Source organism: Stenella coeruleoalba (assembly GCF_951394435.1).
Source record: "Stenella coeruleoalba genome assembly, chromosome: 3".
In the NCBI taxonomy this organism is placed as follows: domain Eukaryota; kingdom Metazoa; phylum Chordata; class Mammalia; order Artiodactyla; family Delphinidae; genus Stenella; species Stenella coeruleoalba.
In genome coordinates, this window is record NC_137148.1 from 131,884,721 (window position 1) to 131,909,725 (window position 25,005).

The 25,005-nt window shown below is 40.4% G+C and overlaps 1 protein-coding gene across 24 annotated transcripts in view; it reads left to right on the forward strand.

Annotated features, from left to right (window-relative positions):
• SGCD (sarcoglycan delta) overlaps positions 1-25,005 on the forward strand; it is a 1,717,585-nt gene that overhangs the window by 1,589,640 nt on the left and 102,940 nt on the right. For all 24 annotated transcript variants that reach the window (XR_013827577.1, XM_079916704.1, XM_079916702.1 and 21 more), the window contains one exon: positions 20,338-20,410. Coding sequence is in view for 23 of the 24 variants with exons in the window: in XM_079916704.1 (XP_079772830.1) it covers positions 20,338-20,410 (73 nt within the window). In the remaining variant the exon portion in view is untranslated. The remainder of the gene's footprint in view (positions 1-20,337; positions 20,411-25,005) is intronic.

The following is a 25,005-nucleotide window of genomic DNA, read 5'->3' on the forward strand; positions in this document are numbered from 1 at the left end:
CTATAAATTAAAGCTGTATTTCTGCTTGGTAAAGTATAGAAGCAAAATGTGCAATATGGAAAGACTATATCCCTTCACCTACAAAGATGAAGTGTCAAGAGCCCAGAGTGGCTTGGCTCAGTTATCAAAATGTAGGGTTTGAAATTCCTTGTACCTTAAAGATCTGAAGGGTATCTCTTGGGAATGTCTTTAGTCAACTTCAGTAGCCCATTGACAACTTCTCATTTAGAGCATATATTTATTAATGGACAGAAGTTCCAATATCCATCTTCCGTTACTGATCAGTACTGGGACTAGGGTTCATTTGTAAAATAAGAGATAGTAAAGAAATCATTAGAATTAGGTATCCTTGAGAGTTTAAAGCTGATACTCATTTGATTTGAAAACATCGCCATGACAGATTTTGTCTTTTCCTTCTACCGTTCTGATCGCCAAACCACAGACAGGAAATACCCAGAACATTTTAAGGTCATTGCTCAATGAGGGAGCTGCATGTAGGTACCACATCTGACTCAGGGGGGAGGTAGAGGGAGGAGATGGATGTCCTTGTGAGTGAACCACAGGATAGGTTTTAAGTGAGAATCCCCAGAACACAGCTTCCTGACCTCAGTCAGATTTCAGTATTAAGTCGTGCTGCCCCCGCTTACTTGCGGTGGGATCCTAAGCAAGTCAGCAACCTGACTGAGCCTTTTGTGCCTAATGGAAGCATCAGGACTGCTTTCCTAGATAGTCATGTTGGGAATTAAATAAGACCTACATGTAGAGCTTACCACAGTTCCTCAGATATACTAAGTTCTCAATAAATTGACTATATTTCAGCATTTTAAACATTAATTTCCTCTCTCAAAACCTCAGTTTCCTCATCTGCAGATGGAGATGATAACAGTGCCTAACTTGGGCTGTTAACAATGATTGAACTACATAATACACTAAATGTGCCTGGATTCAGGTAAGAGTCAATCATTGTTCTCGTTAGAACCTTGAATGTTTCCTATAAGCCAACAGTTACATATTTAAAATACTCGTGCAAAATAATATGTAAAAAAGAAAAATTCTAACTGCCCAACAACATATCAAGCAGCATAGACTTCAGCAGTAAAAGCCAAAGTAATGCTGATAAAAAAAAAGAATTCTAGCAAAGAAACACAAGAATGGTACTCTCTGCCTAGTGAGTCCACATAATGCAAAAATTGGGCCAAACGTGGTATCTTACGGGATCCAAGGATAGCTGAAAACATTTGGGGCATAATAAGGAGACAGTAAAAAGGAAGAGAGCGGTAGGACCACAGAAGAGTGAGTTCATGCTTTGGAAGAATATTTTCGCAAGGTTATCCAGCCACCTATAGAGGGCAATAGAAAGAAGTCCACTGGGAAAATCAGTAAGGCCAGAATCATAAAGTTCTTTTCTGCATTTTGGGCATATCATCAAATATAAACAAGCTGATTGGCCCATATAAGTAAACCATCACTGTTTATTTCTTAAATTCCAAGGGATGATGAGAGAACAGCTACAAGAATGCAAAGATATAAGAATCTAGGCCAGGACTCTTTTTTTCTGTAAAGGCCCAGCTAGCAAATATTTTAGGTCTGTGGACCATGGGATCCCTGTCACAGCTATTCAGCTCTGCCATTGTAGTGGGTGAAACCTGATAGCAAATACTAATGCCAAAGACTGAAAAATCTGTCTGTAGACTGAGAGGTATGGAAGCTTTGGCTTGTTCAACACGGAATCTCAGCAGTTTCGCCTTTCCTCATACACAGTAAATGGTGGACGGATGGACCAGTGGATGCTCCAACCCACAAACGGACAGGCAAATTGACTGTGGCAGTGGCTTTATGTCTGTTTCTAAACAAGAGTACCGTCATCATCACAGTTAGCATTTATTGCATTCTTACTGTGCGCCAGGCCCTGTTCTGAGTGCTATACCTGTGTTAATTCATTGAATCTCTACAGCAGTCTGGGAGGTAGATATCATCATAGCCATCAGGTATCTGTAGTATGATATAGTCCTGGGCTTGTCAGATGCTTGACCTTAAATGAGTCACTTATGTTCATCTCCTCTGCTCCTTACATATGGGTGTTTATAAGAATTTAAAAGTATATGTGAAAATCCCCATAAAGTGATATTCAGGGATTAGGTCATTGTTGTTTCAATCCAGCTCTGGTACGTATGAACAGGCTGAGATGGTGCAGGATAGGAAGGCTCGACCCTAGGTGAGTATTGGCCTAGTTGGCTGAGGACACATTGGAAAATAGGGCAAATTGTTGGGTCTGTAGATATTATTACTATTGCTCACCGTTATTATTTCTGGTACCTAGGACATTGCCTAGCCCACATCAGGCACTAAATAAATATTGACTGAGGGAAGAAATGAAGGTATAAACAAACAGAGGAAAAACGAAAAGAAAAATTCACCTGCACCAGCCCAAAAAGGGTACTCTGTCCATAAGATATTCCGGGTGTTAATGGGTTCTCCCAGAGACTGGGATATAGATCATAATATAAAATGATGGGAAATGTCTGATCTATTTACTATTGCCTTGAAAGCTGAAACATTTTCATAATGCATCAGAAAGGCGTTTTTCAGGACAACTTGGTAATTCATCTTTATCTCCTTGTATATGCAGTGCATTCCATTTAAAAAGAGATAATAATGTATTTACTTTAAAGCATATAGATTTACAGCCTGGGATAAAATGTATTCATAGGTAGTATACCTTAATACTGTTTAGGTAAAAAGAAGAATCAGCTGGCATCAGATTAGTATTGGTTAACTGTCCTTTGACTGGCAAAGCAGTGCACAGTACACTTAGCAAATACCCAGATCGAGCTCTAAAGCTCTGCAGATCTGGGTTTTGTCACTTGCTTTTTTTTTTTTTTTCTTCCCTTCTTTAAAAGAAAATCAGTTGAACATCCAAGAACATACTCTTTGGAACTGACTAATTTAGACCTCATAGACGCTGTTTCTTATCTTACTGTGTGACATTGGCACTGTTTATAGGAGTAGAGGAAGAAGCTATAAAAAACTCACAAAATGCACTGGCTCCTGGCTTGTTTAATAGAGAGAGATGCTAAATGCCCTCAAAGGCATCGTACACCAAGTCACACCAGAAGGACACTTTTCGAGCACACTGGCTTTCACAGCTCTTGTCTGGTAGTGCAAATTGACTGACTTTGTTGCCCTGTGGATTTCCATTTTGTATTGAGCAGGTGTTTGAAGTGGAGTCGTACAGGAATAGTGATCTCTCTCCAAAGACAGACTTGTTTGTGGGCTCCAGAGAATAGTTCTTCTCCTTGCTTTAGTGATGTGGCTTGTTAGGGACAGTCATGACATTGACTCCCCCACCCCACGAGGAAAATTACACATTATTCAGGGTGCTTCCAATTGTGACAGAAAACAAAATTAATCAGGCTTAAAATATTTTTTAAAAAAAATACAAAAGATAGGAATGTGCTCACTCAGTAGATAGTTAAAAATTTCAGGTAAGACAGACTCTGGTGCCTTTAGCATCTCTCCCCCTGCACAGGTTTCCTTCAGGCAACTCCTTAGTGGACATCATCTCAGAAGGAAAGAGACGGGAACACCGTTGTCTAGGCAGCCATAGCAACCCTTGAAAAGAATGGATTGGCCCTACTTAGGTCACACGCTCTTAGAGCAAACTCTCTTTCTGGGGAATCAGATATTCTGATTGCTCAGCCTGGATCACGTTCCCTTCTGTATGTTTGGAGGTGGTGGGGCGGGACATGTGATTATCAGCCCTAGCTGGTTTCCCCAAAGCAAATAATTGCTCTGATATCAAAAGGAAAGTGAGGGAATGTTAAACAGAGTAAGACATTGTCACCATTCAACTCTTCCCTTGCTCATTGGCACATGTGGTGTCTTCTTTTGAAGTTCCTTCTCCAGACTTCGTTTGTTGCTAAGTCTTGAAGATTTGCAGTGATGAACACAGTTGAAGAAGAAACTTCATTTTTTTTTTACTGCCCTTTTTTCCATAGTTATATTCCCTAATCCAAGTTGAATACCAATCCAGGTTTTGATGCCTGTTATGAAACACTGGAGGCAAAGGGAAATGGGAACTCAAGACTATTATAGTTGCCATGGCTTGGGTTTAATGTCAAAAAGGAAAGGAAAGGGAAAACCTCCACTTTCATTTACTGAAGAATTGCCTACTCAGTTGTATTTTCTCTTTGAAGATGCCAAGCTCACTTAAGCCTGCTTATCCACTTTCAGTCAAGTATTATGAGATCAGCAGGGAAACTTCTAGAATGCCAGTGTTCCCTCTGCCCCTTGGGGCCACATGACCTTTTTTTTCTCTGCTCTGCTTTGTCACATTTTCTCATTGAGATGCTACTTCTTGTGCACCTTTCAACATGGCTGCCAGCCCCAAATCTATGTTTGATGGTTAAAAATGTGAGCTGGGAGATTAGTTTGTTTGAGTTCTTCTCCCAGCTCTATTACTAAGTAGCTTTGTAACAGTGCATAAGTTATTACTGAACCTGCCTGTATTTCCCAACTCACAGGATTGCCAGGAAGATGAAAAAGACTATGTCCATAAAAGCACTTAGCATGATTCTGAATTCTTAGTAAATGTTGGTTGTCATTGTCTTGTGTCTGTCACTCACCGACATTGCCCTCTCTGTTGCTTAGTTTCAGTTCTCAAGCTAGCATCTGAGTAGCCAGGTGTAGCCAGGTAGCATTTCGAAGAGGACCACCTAGATGACCCTTCAGCAGAGAAGTGGCTATGAGTAGGATGTGACTAACCGAACATTACTACTCTGGGGTGGTCTGTTCCTGGAGGAGAAGATCTGGGGAGTATGACTCTTAATCACCAAACTCATGATGGAAGGCATAACAGGTTCAGCAAGGAGTTAAGAACATGGGCTCTGCCCATGTTTGTCTGAATTCAGCTTCTGGTTGCCACACTCGCCCTCTGCGAACCCTTTCTGCACTTCAGTTTTGTCATCTAAAAATAGGGAGGTGATATCGTGTACCTCATAGGGGTACAGTGAGAGTTAAATGAGTCAATCCAAGTTAAGTGCTTGGAAAAGTGCCTGGCAAAGAGTAAGCACTTAATAGATGTCAGCTCCTGATAGGACTTTTCTTCTCTAAACATGACTGAACTCCTGCAATAGTCTGGTAGGAAATTCCATCTCTGTCATTACTGGGTTGCTCAGGAGTTGAAGAAGCATGTATGGTATCAAGAAAATATGGGCAAGCCTACTAATCCTTGGTCCATTAAGCTCACCTCTGATATTTTCATTTTCCTGTGTAGTCATTGAAAGTATGTCGACTCTCAACTTTCATGCCGTAGAGAAAGTCGAGGAATCTTTGCTGAGGCTCTGGGCCCCTGTGCAGGGGATCCTGCCTTCAAGGGACGTGACCCCGCTCTCCCTTCTGAGAGTGTGCCCTCTCCCTAGGGGTGACTCTGGCCTTCAAAGGACCTTAGATCTCTCAGTTCTTATAAATCAGGGGCAAAATCTGCCTCCCCCCTTGGCTTCCTTCGAAGGCACTCCTCTCTTTCCCCCCCACTGTAGGAGAGCCAGCACACTCCTACTAAGTTTAGGCCTATGCAAAAGGCAGGAATAGCCGCTGACTTAAGGCAGCTCTGCCTTTGACCCACTGAAAACCTTCCAAGATGAAAATCAAATTCATTTTGCTAAGTTAAAGCCAAACCCCAAACTCTCTACTGAATAATTCCGTTAATATGACATCCTAAAAAAGGTACCACTACAGGGCCCAAGAACAGTGGGAGCCAGGCGTTAGGGCTTGAGAGAGAGATTGCCTCCAAAAAGGGAGCCCAGAGGGATTTAGAGTGAGGAGATTGTGCTGTATTTGCAGATGGTGGTAGATACAGGACTCTATATATTTGTCGAAACTCATGAAACTATATACCACAAAGAGTACATTTTACTTTGTGCAGACAAACAGCAAAGCTATGCAAAGGGCCTGGCTATGTGCTTGAAATGTAGGGAAGACAAAAATATGGGGGTAGCAAACATAAATCAGTACTTTAAAAAAGTTATCAAGCCTCAGACAAAGCTAAAGAGGTGGGTTAAGCCTGATCACGTCATGTTAAAAAGTTGGGCTTCCTGTTGTAGGAAACGGGAGCTCATTGCAGGGTATAAACCAGACAAGAAAGCTGCCACAGGTGGGCTCTGGGAAGTGGCACTGAATGCCGTAAATTGGAGAGGTTACGAGAGAGAGCCAATAGAAAGAAGAGCTAGTAGCAGCCTGCCCCACTGAGACCATGTAGCCATTTCCTTTGCTGGACAAAAAACTGTAAGGCTATCACAGTATAGTATAGCTGATACTGGCCAGCTCATACCTCTTTCCTCCAAAAGCTTCTTTTTCATTCTGCAGCTTTTCCTGCTTAAGTGAAATTAAATTCGAAACCTTTAAATTTTTGTAGCCACTTATCTAGAAAAGCCAAAGACTCTCAGGACATTGTTCTTGACTTTTAGTAGCTGACATTAGAATGAGGGCAAAGCACACTCAATGAACCATCTCACAAGATAGAGGGAAATGAGTGCTCACCCCCGATACTACGTGTGCATTATGGAAGCACAAAAGAAGGAGCAATTAGTGATAAATGAGAGAGGACCAGGGAAAACTTCATCGTGGAGATGGCATTTGAGCTGGGTCTTAAAGGGTGTGATACACTGAAAAGGAAAGAAGAGTACTTCCTGGCTGAGAACATCATGAGCGAAGGCAAGGGAATGGGAGAATGCAACCCCACCCAGCAATCCGTGAAAAGATACTTCAGTATAATATGAAGGTACAGTAACAGTGGGTTCCAACTTTTGGTCCTTTGGTTTATAGCAAAAAAAGATCGAGGTGAAGAGTCTGACCCTCTCAAAGGGTCAGTTTGCTTCTCCCTCATCGGTCTTGGGTCAAATAGTATTGAACCTTAGGGGTGAGTAACAGGATTCTCATAAGGATTCTCAAGCAGATAATAAGTAGGGACTTGACAGTTGCTGGTAGCTTAGCGGTCTGGGGCAACATATCTGAAATTCTATTGGTCTTCGTCTCATGGGAGGGAGATGGCTCTTACAATTCCAGATATGATGTTGATATTCAGGTAGAAAGAGTGGAACCAGCTGCATCTGTACTTTCCTATTAGGACAGTCAAAGCTTGCCCAATACTCCACCCTAGTAGACTTCTACTACATCTCATTAGACAAAATCGTGTCATGGCCACCCGTAGCTTCAAGGGAGTCTGGGAAAGTGATTATTTAGCTGGGCATTTTGCTTCCATGAAATACTGATATTTTGTTGGCAGGGGAAAGTGGGTGTTGATAAAGTAACACGCTGGCCATAGTAGTGATAAAGTCAGTGGATGGGTCAAAGTCACACAGTCAAAATTACCATGTGAGTCACCTGTATAGTGTGTCCATTTTGAGGCTTGCTTTCATAGTAAGATTGTATTCTGAAGTTTAATCAGTCTAGTGTTTTAATGCTCTCAGACGTTCAGCACTTTCATTAAGATTTCAACTTCCTGGGCTTCCCTGGTGGCGCAGTGGTTGAGAGTCCGCCTGCCGATGCAGGGGACACGGGTTCGTGCCCCGGTCCGGGAGGATCCCACATGCCGCGGAGCGGCTGGGCCCGTGAGCCGTGGCCGCTGAGCCTGCGCGTCCGGAGCCTGTGCTGCGCAACGGGAGAGGCCACAACAGTGAGAGGCCCGCGTACCGCAAAAAAAAAAAAAAAAAAAAAAAAAGATTTCAATTTCCTGGTTTTGCTTTTCAAGTCCTCATCCTCTCACCTGAAAATGACTCTGTTTCTCCAATTATTTTTAGACAGTGTTTCTTCATGGTCCTCAGTTAATGTTTCAATTCCCTTCTCCATAGGAAAGCGTCACCCCCAACCCACTTGGCAACAGGAACAAAGTGTTCTACTTCTTTTTCAATGACCAGGAAACCCTTAAAATCATGTACATGTTGTTTTCCTAGGTCTCACAGGCATCCACTGACTCTCTGAGTCGTGATTGGTCTCACACTGTGAGAGACAATTGAGAACTGAGATCTGGACAGAGGAAGCAGTGTGTTCAAGTCTCCCTTCTTACCCTTATTTCCAAGTGGAAGGGCAGGCTTTCCTTCACTTGGTCACACAGTTCATATCCGTTCTCTCCCTTTCTCCCCTCACTGTTGGCCTGATTGTGGCTGCCGGTCCCACAGAGACCTGGAGGTGACTGTGAGTGGAGTGCCACATTCATCCCATTCATGGGACACACAGTACCTCGTTTCTGAGAGCCAAGGAGTCTCTCTCATGCCCAGCTCTGCATTTCATGTCAAGAAGGCTTCTCAGCCTGTGGCTGAGGCCCTGTTGTCCATGTACTGTCCTAACTCAGAGGTTGCCTTATTCTGGTGTTCCATCAATGTAATACAAAACCAGTGAGTTGAGATTATTTGTTTTATTGTGTGGTTTTATTTACTATCAAAAATAATGTCGTCATAAGAAACTGAAATGAGGTTGCTTGCTGCTTGGCTGCTCCCTTTTATTTTTTCCAGTTTGGGCTTAATGATACACCAGGCATGAGCTCTGGTCTGTTGCTTTCTAGAGTAGAGTTTGTTTAATTAAACTACTTGTCTCTTCATATCTTGCCAGAATATTTCTGTACATGAATCTTAAATTGCGCTGCGGTTTCACATTCTACACAATTATTTAAAGTGTGCACCCTGATGGTATGGTCGGTTCAGTTACACTGTTAGAGTACTTGAAAGGAAACACGTCTTATTTTCTTCTTCTCCATTGTTAAGATTCAGATTATTCAAAGATTTTTTTTGTCATTCTGGCCTTCTATCATTGTCATCGACATCATCTTTATTAATACATAATAATAGATAGATAGATAGATAGATAGATCTGCCATTGAGCAGACTGGTACCCCTATCAATTTTGGTTACTAACCATAGCTGGGTCTTCAGTATCTAATATCCAATATCTAATACTCAGGTGTCTTAACTATACTTCTCTTGTCACCAAGTGGGAACTCTTGCTGTAACCATTTCTCCACATCCCACTTTCTCCTCTGCCCACGAGTCCACCTCCAGCTCTTCATAGAATGGCTCCTATGATGTAAATGACCCCCATGTTGCTAGATTCCATGGACATTTAAATTCCTCTTCTTAACTCTAAGTACCAATTAAGCAGGTACGTAACTCCTCCCACCTTCTTGGAATACTTGTCACTCCTGACTTCCTATGTTACACCATTTCTGGTCTTCTTTCTGTCTCTCTAGCCTCTTCTTTTCAGTTTCCTTTGATGTCTCATCCTCCCATACCCAAACTTTAAATGTTGGAATCCCTTAAAATTCTGACCTTGGCTGTCTATTGACATCACTGTAACCATTTCTTGGATAATTTCACATATTCTCTTGGTTTCGATGATCGTCTGTATCCCAGTGATTTTAAGTTTATATACCAGTGGTTTAGAACTCTACCTTGAGCAATATACCTGTACATCCAGTTGCCTCCATAAGCATCTTAATCTGGGGACTCCATAGATACCTTAAATTCAACAGAGCCGAAATTAAACTTGTCCCCCCCCTGCAACCAAAACCTGGACATCTCTTACTCATCCACCCCTCATATCACTGAGTTCTTTTAATCCTACCACCTCAATCACTCTCAAGTTCATCCTTCCCATTTTTTTCACCATAAGTTCTTTACTCTAGGCCATCATCATTTCTCACATGACCTACTGAAATAGTCTTCTGATTTCTACGCGTTTGCTCTTGACCTCCTATAATGCATTCTACAGGGTGTACCGGCACACCTTGGAGGTAGTATGGTTTCCGTTCCAAACCACCACAATAAAGCGAATCTTGCTATAAAGGAAGTCACACGAATTTGTTTGTTTCCCAGTGCATATAAAAGTTATGTTTACAGGATACTGTAGTGTATTAAGTGTGCAATAGCATTACTATGTCAACAAAAAACAGTATACTTACCTAAATTTAAATAATACTTTATTGCTAAAAAAAAATGCTGACCATCATCTGAGCCTTCACTGAGTCATAATCTTTTTGCTGATAGTAGCCATCAACATTGAGGCAAGACCCTCTGACTCATTGGGGTGGTGGTGGCTGAAGGCTGGCATGGCCGAGGCAATTTCTTAAAATAAGACAACAATGAAGTTTGCCTCATCAATGGACTCTTCCTTTCATGAAGGATTTCTCTGTAGCATGCAGTGCTGTTTGATAGCATATTATCCACAGTAGAACTCTTTCAAAATTGGGGTCAGTCCTCTAAAATCCTGCCGCTGCTTTATCACCTAAGTTTATGTAATATTCTAAATCCTCTGTTGTCATTTTAACAGCATCTTCACCAGGAGCAGATCCCATCTCAAGAAACCACTTTCTTTGCTCATCCATAAGAAGCAACTCCTCATCCATTAAAGTTTTATCATGAGATTGCAGCAATTCAGTCACGTCTTCCAGCTCTACTTCTAATTCTGGTTCTCTTAATATTTCCTCTACATCTGCAGTGACTCCCTCCACTGAAGTCTTGAACCCTTCATCCGTGAGAGTTAGAATCAACTTCTTCCAAATTCCTGTTAATACTGATATTTTGACCTCTTCCCATGAACCATGAATGTTCTTAATGGCATCTAGAATGGTAAATTATTTCCAGTGGTTTTCAATTTACTTTGCTCAGATCCATCAGAGGAATCACTATCTATGGCAGCTATAGTCTTATGAAATGTATTTCTTAAGTGATAAGACTTGAAAGTCAAAATTAATCCTCGTTCCAGTGGCCACAGAAGGGATGTTGTGTTAGCAGCCATGAAAACAAGATAAATCTCCTTGTACATCTTCATCAGAGCTCTTGGGTGACCAGGTGCATTGTCAATAAGCAGTAATATTTTGAAAGGAGTAAGTCTCACCAGTGAACTTAAAATATTCAGTACACCATGTTGTAAACAGATATACTGTCATCCAGGCTTTGTTGTTCCATTTATAGAACACAGGCAGAGTAGATTTAGCAAAATTCTTAAGGACCCTAAAATTTCAAGAATGAGAAATGAGCATTGGCTTCAGCTTAAAGTCACCAGCTGCATTAACCCCTAAGAGAGTCAGCCTGTCCTTTAAGCTTTGAAGTCAGGCGTTGACTTCTCCTCTCTAGCTGTGAAAGTCCTAGATGGCATCTTCCAATATAAGGCTTGTTTCATTTACACTGAAAATCTGTCATCTAATGTAGCCACCTTCGTGAATTATCTAGCTAGATCTTCTGGATAACTTGCTGCAGTTTCTACATCAGCACTTGCTGCGCCACCTTGCACTTCTACGTTGTGGAGATGGCTTCTTTCCTTAAACCTCATGAACCAACCTCTGCTAGCTTCAAACTTTTCTTCTCCAACTTCATCACCTCTCTCAGCCTTCATAGAATTGAAGAGAATTGCTCTGGATTAGTCTTTGGTTTCAGGGAATGTTGGGACTGCTTTGGTCTTCTCTCCAGAACACTAGAACTTTCTCCATATCACCAATAAGTCTGTTTGACTTTCTTATCATTCGCGTGTTCATTAGAGTACCATTTTTAATTTCCTTCAATAATTTTTCCCTTGCATTCACAACTTGGCTAACAGTTTGACACAAGAGGCCCAGCTTTCAGCCTGTCTTGTTGGCTTTTGACTTGCCTTCCTCACTAAGCTTAATCATTTCTAGCATATGAACTGTGTTCAGCTGAAACATTGGAGTAACCAGAAAATTATCTTTCACAGAAGACAATGTTCATTATTCATAGAATTATTACATTCTTCATAGTGTTTTTTAAAAATGCTTGTAAACACTGTGAGAGACTTAAAACTTTTCTTTGTCATGTTGCCTGTACCTTCACAGGAAAAATAGAGCTGGATTCATAGCGGCTTCTTGTATTAAGTAAAGGCAATTTCAATTGAAATTAAAATGTCAAAGAAGCTAGATTTTGTTGGAGAAGTGTAAGGTTGCCATGGGCACAGCTGGCTTTGGGTATTAATCACTTGGCCTTGACCTCAATTTCAGATCTTCCCATGGGCCCTGTGGTCATTCTCTGTCTCCCTCTTGTCCAGCACATCACTAGATCCCATTGGTTTTCCTCTTAACATATTTCCTAACCCACCTGCACTTCTCTGTCCTGGCTGCCAGTTCTTTAGTCCAAGCTGTCATCATGTCTCCTCTGCTTCGCCTCATTTATCTTTGCCCTCTTCAAGTGTCTTTTCCACAATACAGTGTCTCAGACAGCTCAGGCTGCTGTAACAGATACCACAGACTGGGTAGCTTAAACAGCAGACATTTATTTTTCACTCTTCTGGAGACTGGGAGGTCTGAGATCAGGGCACCAGCATGTTTTACTTCTGGTGAAGGTTACAGTTGGAGCATGTGACTTTTAGGGGGACACAAATATGCAGACCATAACATACCGCCACAGTAATCTTTGAAAAATGCCAGTTTGCTCGGGTCTGCTTAATACCCTCACTGTGGGACTTCCCTGGCAGTCCAGTGGGTAAGACTCCGTTCTTCCACTGCAGGGGGCGTGGGTTTGATCCCTGGTGAGGGAACTAAGATCCCGCATGCCGTGTGGCACGGCCAAAAGAAAGAAAAACCTTCACCTTGGCTCTGCATTACCTGGGCCAACCCACCTCTCCAGTCTCATCCCACAATGCTCACCCTTGCTAAATATGGTCTGGCCACACCAATCTTCTTTATTGACCTCAGCTTCCCAACCCTGCCACCTTTGCATAATCTCTTCTACCGTTCCTTCCCCCTCTTAACTAGGTTGTTCCTAATCACTTAACAAATATCAGGAAAACTTCACTTTTTCAGGGAAACATACCTGACAGACCAATCTATGACCCCAAGTATTATACTTTCAAAGACATGTTTGATTTTCCTTTCAAGTCTGTATCACCATTTGTCACTATTGTATGTTATTTCTGAGTTTATTTCATTACTGATTCTTTGAACTAGCCAGTGTACCCTACTGGAGAGTACTACATTCTACTGGTCTATAAGCTCCATCTCTCTCTGGTTCACCTCTACAGTCCCCTACTCTATACGTATTTGTTAAATACATTTAACTTTGGGTTTATCAAACCTACCATGCTCCTCTCCTGGTCCGTTGGGTTCATCCAACCAGGTTATCTGGAGGTTCCTAAAACATCAGGGCTGGAGGTGGCCTCATGGACCATCTAATCCCCACCCCCGCTTTGTACAACAAATGGGGAAATAAGACCTGAGGGCAAATGGCCAACAGTCAGCCATAAGCTTATGCAAAATCAGCACTAAAAATCAGGTCTTTGGTTTCCCAGTTCTCTGATATTTCAGGAAATTGAATCACTCCTTCTCCCATTTTCTTTTCTTTAACATCTTTATTGAAGTATAATTGCTTTACATTGTTGTGTTAGTTTCTGCTGTATAACAAAGTGAATCAGCTATACATATATCCCCATATCCCCTCCCTCTTGTGTCTCCCTCCCACCCTCCCTATCCCACCCCTCTAGGTGGTCACAAAGCACCGAGCTGATCTCCCTGTGCTATGCGGCTGCTTCCCACTAGCTATTTATTTTACATTAGGTAGTGTATATATGTCCATGCCACTCTCTCACTTTGTCACAGCTTACCCTTCCCCCTCCCCGTGTCCTCAAGTCCATTCTGTACATCTGCGTCTTTATTCCTGTCCTGCCCCTAGGTTCTTCAGAACCAGTTTTTTTTTTTTAAGATTCCATATATGTGTGTTAGCATACGGTATTTGTTTTTCTCTTTCTGACTTACTTCACTCTGTATGACAGACCCTAGGTCCATCCACCTCACTACAAATAACTCAATTTCATTTCTTTTTATGGCTGAGTAATATTCCATTGTATATATGTGCCACATCTTCTTTATCCATTCATCTGTCGATGGGCACTTAGGTTGCTTCCATGTGCTTCCTTCTCCCATTTTCTTATCACCATTTTTTAGATTGACATCCTTTCTCTGTTTTATAATCTAATATTGGTATGAAAATAGAACCTTATCTTATCAAATAAAATATGGTTGTTATTAAGGACTGTCATTCAGGATATATCTACCCAAGCAACAAGAATTGGAAAATTTAGAACGTTGACTTCAAACAATGGTCATCAGATATTTTAACTCACATATGGAACCTATTAAACATTTTAGCTCCATGGTTTTAACCCAAAGATGATTTTTAGTCTATTTTCATTTATACAAAAGCATTAATCCTAATTATGCCCATGTTAATGAATGTATGTCTAGAAATAATTTACCAGAGCAAACTCCATTAAGCTAGTTTAATTCCTTCATCAATTTTCTAAACAGTAGTCTTAAACCATGTCTGCCCTTTTTAAAAGCTTTTCTTGAAATTAGTGTCTGTAAGAGTAGTTCTTTTCTGTGTACTAAAAAGATTTGATTTATCATAACTTTCTTAAACTCCAATGTTACTAATTATAACTTCTATCATGGTAATTTTTTCTTTTGTGTCTTATGTTTCTCTGGAGTCCAATTTTCCTGTATCATAATTTGCATATCTAAATTTTTCTTCCAGTATTTAGTCCATGGCTATTTTCAACAGGTACAGATTTAGGCACTTTAATGTTTCTTATTTTTATAAAATTGAATTTCCCCAGATCATAAAGAGTTACAAACAGGTTTTTGGTTTTTTTTAGTTATTCTCATCTACAGTAAATTTTGTTCTTCACCATTTTATCGCTTATGAGGTTTATTTTCTGGTGATTATTTCTACCAGTTAATTGTAGTTTGAATTGGACAAATGTCTGTCTGCTTTAATTTGCTTCTTCCTTAAACACTGAGAACATTTTTAACATTTTGCTTTGATATCCCAGGGTTGCTCTGTTTTCCTGGCAGGGATTGGAGGTGGCTAAAGATAATCTTCTGTTTAGATTAGATTGTTACCTTATGAAATTTTAAATCTGGGGAGAAAACACTTTAGCTCTGACACTTCTCATCCCATCCCTCATTTTACAGTGAAGGAAGTCAAGGGCCAGAGAGAGTTATGTGATTTGCCCAACATCACAGAGATATGACTCGATTTCAGGGCTCTTGACATCCAGGACACTCTGAGGGAAAAGCATGACCAAACTGACCTCTGAACTTGAGCATACTTTCTGGAGAGGAGAAACTGCCTTTTTTATTACTATGGCAACAAAGTGCATTAGAGATTTTTTGACGAGTTTACTTCCTACCTGTGCTAGTCGGAAAAAAGAGCCATTGAGCTGATCTTTATGATGATTCAAAACACTTTAGAAAGATCCTGTCACATGCTTTATAAGTTCCTGATTGATTGTGTGGAATTAAGTTACTGGGCAGAGAACCAGCTAATGGAAACACATTGATGAAATCATTTCTGAGGGACATTAAATGGAACTTAAAGCTGAAATGGCTTTATGGATTTTTTCACACAAACTGTTTATGAACATTTATTGCCAGTAAATTATATTGTGTTAAAAGAAGGAATCAGTAGGCATGGCTTTAATAGAAACCTTTTTGAAATAATAAAATTGAGAATAATTTATTATCTAAGAATGGATAGAGGATGGGATGGGGGAATTCATCCTGATGAATGACTGTCCACTCTGCAGCTTTTGGGAAAGTGAAAAATGGTGTGGAAATCAGAAATCTGTTAGGACTTGGAAAGAAATGGTCTTTTTGAAATGTATTAATATCTCATTTCATTGTACGTGGGAATAGTTTTTAGAAGAGGAGTGATAGGGGATTTAGCAGCTGTTACCTGAGGCTATAAACATGGGTATTTGTTCATGTTTCATAAAAAGATGAACAAGTAGCTGAATGAGGGTCTAGAGTAGGGTCAAGGGCATCAGTTTCAGAGCTGAAATGCTATAGTTCAAATTCTGGCTCCCCCTCTTCACTGTGTGACCATAGAAAAGTTTCTTGACTTCTCTGAATCTCACACTCCACAACCGTAATAACAGAAATTAATAGTCCCTTCCTCACAGGGTTATTTTCATGATCAAATGAAGACAGTTTCAATAGTTTCTACTTTGTAGTAAGTGCTTTTAAAATGTTATTTTTTAAGAGTCATAGAGGACCCAAATAAGAGGAAGAAAGAATAGGGTTCATGAACATTTTAGTACTAGCAGTAGTATTTTATTAATTGTCATTTGATGATTACTGTGTACCAGAGATCTCATTTAGTCTTCAAAATCCCTGGGAGATGAGGGTACTACTCATATCTCTTCTTTTCAGAGAAGGAAGCTGAGTGTCAGAGAGATTCATGCCCAAGGTCACTCAGCTACTGAGAGATTTTGATAAGTTCCCCTGAGAAGTCACATGCATGAGTCTGTCCTCCAGTATGTATGGGACATGTGGACCCCTGTGGCCGAAGTCCAGCAAAAAAACATTCAAAGGGCATCTGGTTGGACGATGGAAGCTAAAGGAGCATGAGCGTCTTGCCCTTCACTTTCATCCACCACCAGAGCCTGTCAGTTACCCATCTCCTCCACCTGTCAGAGCCCATCCCCTCTGGATTTTGCTTGCTTGCCATTTAATGAGTGCCACATTGGCCTGGCTGAGAAAACAAGGCATTAGGGCGCTGGGTCTAAATGTTGGTTCTTTAGTCAGATGCCTGGATGTGAATCTCAGCTCTAGTGCCCACTGGCCATAGGACCATGAGCCCCACACGTCTTTAGCCCCAGTTCTCTTATCTGTAGGTTAAGCAGGTTCCTTGGTCTGGGAAAGAGAACACAAGCCTTCTGATCTTATTCTACTTTAAAGAGATATTTCTCTTCAGCCCCAATAGCATTCCTTTATAAGCATACTCCTTTATGTTAGTGGTATAGTTAAAATGCACCGGGGTGTGATTTTAGACATTCATTTAATATGTGAGGTATGAGGAATTTTATAGCAGTAAATTAGTACTCCCATAGAAGTGGTAGTACTAGTTGAATTGAGTCCAGGAGGAGTCTTGGGAACCTAAAGTCAAATCTGGTTATATTCTATATAAGACCTTGCCCCTGCCCACACAGAGCTTACGATCTAGTTGAAGAGATAAGATGAATGTCTGCGAGGTAAATCCCAATTAGTGTGTGCTCAGTGCCTAATGAGCGTACGTAGTCATCTTACAAGTATTTGTTGAGTGCCTGCGCCGTGCTAGACAACGAGGATAGGACAGAGAGCGAGACGCACTCCTAGCCAGGAGCTAGGAGCCAAGCGCACAGCAAACGCGCTTGCAGGTCAGAGAGCTGAGGATCCAAGCTCAGGTGTTCAAAGGAGACCATGTTCTTTCCACAGACACAGATAGTGAGCATCTGTAATGTGCTGGATGACTTTATTGTCACCCTTTTTCCCCCTTGGCCTTGCTCTCAAAGGGTGGCAGAGCTCAGCGCCCCCAGCTGCAGTGGAGCCGTTCCCTCTTGAGCCTAGTATAGCCAGAAGTAAGAAGTAAAGTAGCAGATGAAGTTTTCTCATGGTATCTGACAAATAAAGAAACAGGCTCCGTACAGAGTTTGGATGGGATAAAGAAAATGGCCCGAGCTTTTGAGGTTCATTCTTCATAACAGCCGGTCATTCCTCATTTTTGGACAACTGTTCTGAATGAGTGTAATCTATGTCTTACCGTGTGCACCTACTTGGTACAGTCACCAGAGTTGCAAAATAGATCTTCTTTGACTTCAGAGATCTTACAAAATGATGGAAAGAGCGGGCATGAGAAAGAGGTGAAACATTAAGTGTTACAGCATTCTAGAAACAATTCAAATAATGAAAGCTGTCCATGGGCAATACTCATTGTCATTTGGGTGAGTCAGACAATTACAGCTGATTTGGAAAGAGGTAATGCTCTTTCTGTTGCAGCTTTCATGGAATTCTCGGTAGAGGAAGAGGAGATTTGAGCTGACACTAGAGAGTAGAGACAATGTAAATAAACAGAAATAGCTCTCCTCTCCTTATTGAGACATATAATTGTTCCTTTAAATATGTAGATATAGATATTTTTAAATAGAGCTCAAATGGCTAAGAACTAAGCATCTCTAAGAATGTCAAAGAGAAGTCCCTGTTAACTACAGTAGCAGCAGATGGGAGTTGTTCAGTGACAGACAAGATGGCACTGGGAGATGGCTGAGGGCATGGTCTTGGGTTTCACACAGCTTAGAGCCACCTTCCGATGTGTCAGTCCCTGTCCTGTGACTTCGGCAAGCCTGTTTTATCCACTTGGCAGCCTCCACAGTGCCTTTGACCTAGGTGCTCCTCAAAGGATCCCAAAAATGTTGGAGAGGGGAAATGGATATTCTTCAAAACCAAATGTAATACATATGTAACAAAAGCTACAGTATAATTTGTAATCCACCCCATTCTTACTCAGTTACTGTATTAGTCAGAGTTCTCCAGAGAAACCGAACCAATAAGGTCTATACAGAGAAAGATTTATTGTAAGAAATTGGCTCACACAATTATAGAGGCTGAGAAATCCCACACTCAGCTGTCTGTGAAATGGGGACTTAGGAAGGCCAGTGGTGTAATTTAGTCTGAGTCCAAATGCCTGAAAACAAGGGGAGTCAATGGTGTTGATTCCAGTGTGGGTCTGCAGGCCTGAGAACCAGGACCATGGACAGCAGGAAAAGATCAATGTCCCAGCTCACAGGGTGAGGCAGGAAGGGCAGGGCGGAATACTTCCTCCCTCCACTTTTTTGTTGTATTCAGGCCCTCATCTGATAGGATGATGCCCGCTTACATTGGAGAGAGCAAACTGCTTTATTCAGCGCACCTATTCAAATGCTAATCTCAACTGGAAACACCCTCACAGACACATCCAGAAATAATGTTTAGCCAGATATCTGGGCACCTTTTGATCTTGTCAAGTTGACACGTACAATTAAGCATCACACTTACCGAGAACACAGTAAAGTTTCAATCACTAGAGCAAAATAAATAATATATACTTAATAAAACAGTGAACATTCTTATGAAATTTACACCAAAAAATGTATTTAACGGGGCTATGGGTACATTTTGAAAGGTACCTGTATATTTGAAATGATGTGATTTAGGATCTTGGAAAGTAAAAGTGTCTACGGGCAGAAAATGATCTTAAAAGTCCCCACGTGGAGTGTCTCTGTGCCAACTGGAACTGTCAGTTTTATGGGGTTGTTGCAGGGAATAAATGAGATATATCTATGATGGTATCCAGCAATGTGGTAGTCACTCAAAAATGTTAGCTGAGAATAATAGTTATTATTCACCAGAATATTCTTTTAGTGACCATATATGATGTTAAGGCAGAAAAAAATTCTGATTTTACTTACAGTGGTCTATTACTCATATCAGAAAGATTAAATATTTCCATAGTTGCTACAAAAGTCAGGAAATCACTTCATTCTCCTAGAGTCATTAGTATGTCGGGATAAACCTGGATTTGGAATAACAGTGGTTAGTAGAGGATTTCTAGACATTATACCAATGCAGGAGGATTCTAGAAATTCACACATGAATGCAAGATATTATTCCATCCCTTCTTACAGCATCAAAGAAGCACACTGAGCATATAAAAATAAACACCTTTACTTCAGGATAATGCCTGGCTAAGTTTAATTGAAAAACAAATATCCAGTGCAATTGTCTGTGATAAACTGAGGCTTAAATGATTTGAAGACACTTTGGGAGCAGACAAATTAGATAATCACAATCTTTACGGCTGGAAAGGTTCAGCTGATGTTGACAAGTTGTAAAGATAAAAGCTTATATAGCAAAGTCAAGAGCTAAATGTCTAGATTGGGTCGGGGATCAATGTTAATACTCAAATTGTAGAAGCACTGAACTTCCAATGATCCCTCATAGTGTTCTAAGTTTTCAAGATTATCGTGTAAAACTTGATTTACTGAAAAACTTTGGCCTAATCGTCCTTAGGCAAATACCTTACAGTCTTACAGTATTCTCCACCGTCTAACCCATTTCTTAGATGTTGTACGTGTTATGTGATTTGTGCCCCATGCTGCAGTAACAGAATTTCAGCTGCTGGTTTTCAAAACACTTCCAGTTGGGTGACTGTTAATAGTTTATGAGAGACATGAGTCAGACCGTGCCGTTTCTAGGCATCTTGTTTTGTTTTTTTTTTTTAAGCCAACATGGAATTTGCCTCATGGCCTGACTCTGATCTCAGCAAGAACACATTCAAAAGAGTTCCTTGTTTTTTCAAAGCCTGTTTGCATGAGTTGATTGAATGCTCTCCTAGCATGGAGACCTGCCCTAGAGCCAGTGGCAGAATACCTGTGTACTGGGTTGTATAAAGGATTCACTGCCTTTAGCTCCATTCATTGTGCTGACTGTGCCTCCCAGTGACACATCCAACTCTCCAACCTCTGTTTGCTTTTTTCTTTTGTTTACAGGAGCAGAGGGCACAGTGTTCCCTAAATCTATAGAGACACCTAATGTCAGGGCAGATCCCTTCAAGGAACTAAGGTAAACTTCTGAGTATGGTTTGCATTGATTAAGTGGCTGTTTGCTCTCTTTGTGCAACTGGTTGATGATCCATTTTGAATATCTATGATGTAACAGTATCATGAGTGTACGAACTGGGAGAGATTAGAAAGGATGTGAAGCTAAGCTACAACTAAGAGAAGATTTTCTCTGAGGACTTAAAGTTGAAAGTTTGGAGGAAGTGGTTGCCAGTCTTGGAGTTGTGAGATTTGCAGTGTGTATTTCCTGATGTATTTTGTGGTACCAAAATCCTCTCCCGTTAGAGAACTAATCGGTAATTTGTGCTGATCAGCCCAAAGAAAAGTGGTGTTTAAAAGAAGCTGAGCTGTAAATACAATACTTTTTTTTTTTCTCTATCTAACAAGCTCCCCATTTTCTGGAATGATGTGGTGCTAGAACTCCCTTCTGTGCGTATTCCATGTACTGGTGTTAATCAGATATCCATAAGCCTGCTGCTTTTAGCAGAAAAGGGCTCTGCGATGCCGTGTACTTACCAACAACTTATGGAAAGCAAAAAGGAACAATAGACATACTGACGGACAAATAGAGATGTAGCCTAAAAACCATTCCTGCCACTAAAGAGCTATCCCCAGCCCTCCAAATGAAACACATATAAAATGGTATGATGATACATATAACTTTAATTTTCACTATGGAATTAGAGCCATGAAGAATTCAGTGAATATTGGCTTTCTTCATTTCTCACAGTTCTTTTAATTAAGACCAATCATAAATCCTCATAAACATCCCTGAATAACTCTTGCATAAAAACACCAACTGTAAGCAAACGCACCTGTATTGCACAAGTCATACCTTCTCTTTCACAACCAGCCCCGAGATTTCTGTTTTGCGAAAACAGCAGCAGCCACGTTGGAGCTTGCATTTCCCTAAACAGAAACATGTCCTCAGTAAGTGGAGAATATATCACCTCATTACAAAACCATAGCATTCCTGCCAGGCCTGTAAGTCTTTATGAATATAGGGAAATCAGTCGGGCAAAAGGAAGAGGATAATCGGTGGGGAGTGAGAACCTTTTCTTAGCAAAATCCCGTACACAGTGGGCTATATTTTTAAAATTACATACCACACTGTGACGTTTTACGTGTTACTGAAATAACCATTTTCACCAGGTCTTCCAGAGGCCAGAAGTTGCCTGACTCTCTGTCAATTAGATCCTGGGTTTCATATTAATGTGCCAAAGCTGGAATCTTTTAAGCAAATCCACCCAAGGAAATATGCATTTTAGGTCCCTGAGAGAGCTCATTCTCTGAGAATGCACTGCATCCTTATGGCCATGATGTAAGAACTCTTTCATGCAGGCTAATGGGTGGCCCAGTTCCCTGTCTTTTCACAGTCCTCTTTAGGAGCAGGGGGTTTTATTTGGGGGGGAGGGGGGTTGTTTTTTACAGAACTAGTGAATGATTTGTGCTGATCAGCCCAAAGATAAGTGATGTCTAAAAGGAGCTGAACTCTGTCGTTTACCACAATGTTCATTGCAGCTCTGTTTACAATAGGCAGGACATGGAAGCAACCTAAGTGTCCATCGACAGATGAGTGGATGAAGAAGATGTGGCACATATATGCAATGGAATATTACTCAGCCATAAAAAGAAACGAAATTGAGTTATTTGTAGTGAGGTGGATGGACCTAGAGTCTGTCATACAGAGTGAAGTAAGTCAGAAAGAGAAAAACACTGTATGCTAACACATATATATGGAATCTAAAAAAAAAAAAAAAAAAAGGCTTTTTTGGTCAGAGATTCTGCCACAAAGCACCATTTAAAAAAAAAAGGTCCAGAGGGATGGAGAAGCTAAGTCATCACATTCTAGGCTCCTGACTCAGTTCAGGCTATTACGCATCAACACAGTGTGAACAGGGGCAAACAAAAGACCAACTTAAGAATTACATACTAAAGTCTTTTTGTGCTGCCCTTATTTATACTTAGACTGACTTCTCAGATAAACAGCTAAAACTTAAATATCCATCCATGTCCCTCGGCTACTCAATCAATCAAACATGAGAAAAATGACATCTATTTTAGAGACCTTCTCTTTGGGGATAATTTTTGTTTCCTCAAACCCCTTTCTTGGCTGCTGGAGGGTTTTTTTGTTTGTTCTGCTGTTGTTTTCTGTTTGCTTGTTTGTTAATGAGAAGCAAATTTTAGGCCTCTGACGTGTCTTCCTGGAATATCTCAGCTCCCAGCTAAAGGAATGGTAGCTTCCTCTCTGTGAGCATTTTGGTTCACTGCGTTTCTTATTAGAGTTACTATAGTTACTATATTTGCCGTATTTGCTTAAGACATTTGTAAATAATCCAGGGTTGAGCTGAAAATCACAAAAGAGGGTTGTTTCTCTCCAGACAAACAAGGAGTGTTGGTAAGGTCTGCGCCCAACACCCAACTCAGGCGTATTTGTAGAGTCTGCTGCTGCAGGGCAATTCTGAAATCATGACGTATGGCTCTAGATTCAAGACTATACTTAAAAATGTACCAGGCACCACCCCCATCCCTCTAATAAGAAAAACTAACTTTGAATAGAAACTAGATTTGAATAAATTCATGACTTAAAATTTGAATATTTTAAATGTTCACACAGTTTTGTTTTTTGTTTTTTTTCCCCAAAGTCTATATAAGACAAATGGAAAAAATCCCTGATCTCAGGCTGTGCCTGATCTGGGACTGGAAATAGGCCATTCAGTTTGACATAGGTATTTTCTGTAAGAACAGAGACTACCTTTGAATGACTACCTTGCTCTAAGCATTCTTTTCAACTGTGAAGTTTCCTTGTAGGATTCTGATCCTACCAGAATAGGAAATGGACTGTGAAATCATATTTCCCAGTTGTATGCCATGACAATTGTAAAAGAAAGGAAGAAGGTTATATGGACCAATGTACACAGACAGCCAACTCTGTTCCCCTAAATATCACTAAAAGCTTGGAAGGAACCACAAAAAAGCAAGAAGCCAGAAGGTCTTCATAAAAGGATTCTTCATCAGCAGCCGGGCTGATATGTTTTTACTCTACCTTCAATTATAACAAGGGTGGTGACCTGATTTTCCATTTCATTGTCTGTAAGGAGCTGTTTCCCAAGTGGTTTTTTTCAGATTCTTTTCCCATATAGGTTATTACAGAACATTGAGTAGAGTTCCCTGTGCTGTACAGTAGATCCCTGTTAATTATCTATTTTATGCATAGTGGTATGGATATGTTAATCCCGAACTCCTAATTTATTCCCCACCCCCAACTTGGTAACCATAACTTTGTTTTCAAAGTCTGTGAGTCTTGTTTTGAAAGTAAGTTCATTTGTATCATGTTTTTTCGATTCCACATATCAGTAATATCATATGATATTTGTCTTTCTCTGTCTGACTTACTTCACTTAGTATGATAATCTCTAGGTCCATCCATGTTGCTGCAGATGGCATTATTTCATTCTTTTCTATGGCTGAGTAATATTCCATTGTGTATATGTACCACATCTTCTTCATCCATTCCTCTGTTGATTTAGGTTGATTTAGGTTGCTTCCATGTCCTGGCTATTGTAAATACAACTGCAATGAACATTGGGGTGCATGTGTCTTTTTGAGCTATGGCTTTCTCTGGGTATATGCCTAGGAGTGGGATTGCTGGGTCATATGGTAGTTCTATTTTTAGTTTTTTGAGGAACCTACATACTGTTCTCCATAGTGGTTTTACCAATTTACATTCCCACCAACAGTGCAGGGAAGGTTCCCTTTTCTCCACAGCCTTTTCAGCATTTATTGTTTGTAGACATTTTGATGACAGCAATTCTGACTGGTGTGAGGTGATACCTCATTGTAGATTTGATTTGCATTTCTCTAATAATTAGCGATGTTGAGCATCTTTTCATGTGCCTTTTGGCCATCTGTATGTTTCCCTTGGAGAAATATCTATTCAGATCTTCTGCCCATTTTTCTGATTGGGTTGTTTGTTTTTTTGATATTGAGCTGCATGAGCTGTTTGTATATTTTGGAGGGGTAATCCGCTGTCAGTTGCTTTGTTTGCAAATATTTTCTCCCATTCTTTTCGTTTTGTTTATACCAAGTATTTTTTTGACACTTTATTAAGAGTCAAGGCATGTGATAAATACTTGAGATGTAGAGTTAAATGAGTACTCAAATAATTTATAGTTAAGGAGAATAAGACAGAAAGGAACCTCAAAATACAAGGTAATGAAATGTAGGATAGATGTATGAACCAAATCAGAGGAAACACAGAGAATTACAAAAACCTACCTAAGAGAGTTAAATAAGGCTGCCCAAAGGAAGTGACATTTAAGTTGCAAGAAGAAAAAAGATAAAACCCAAAAGTACACCTCAGAATTCAAAAAGTGTGGTTCTCTACAGCCATTTAATGTAGGGGAAAGTACCCCAACCTATTTCTCTAGCTCCCAAGAATGTTACTGTGTTATTGACAAACATGAGGGATTGTAATTTCCTCATGACAGCTGTCTTCTTTAAAAAATTGTGTGAAGGCAGTTTCAAATATGGTCGCAAAAGACTAGAGATTGTTACAAGCTTCAAAAATCAGTATGTGGGCTTCCCTGGTGGCACAGT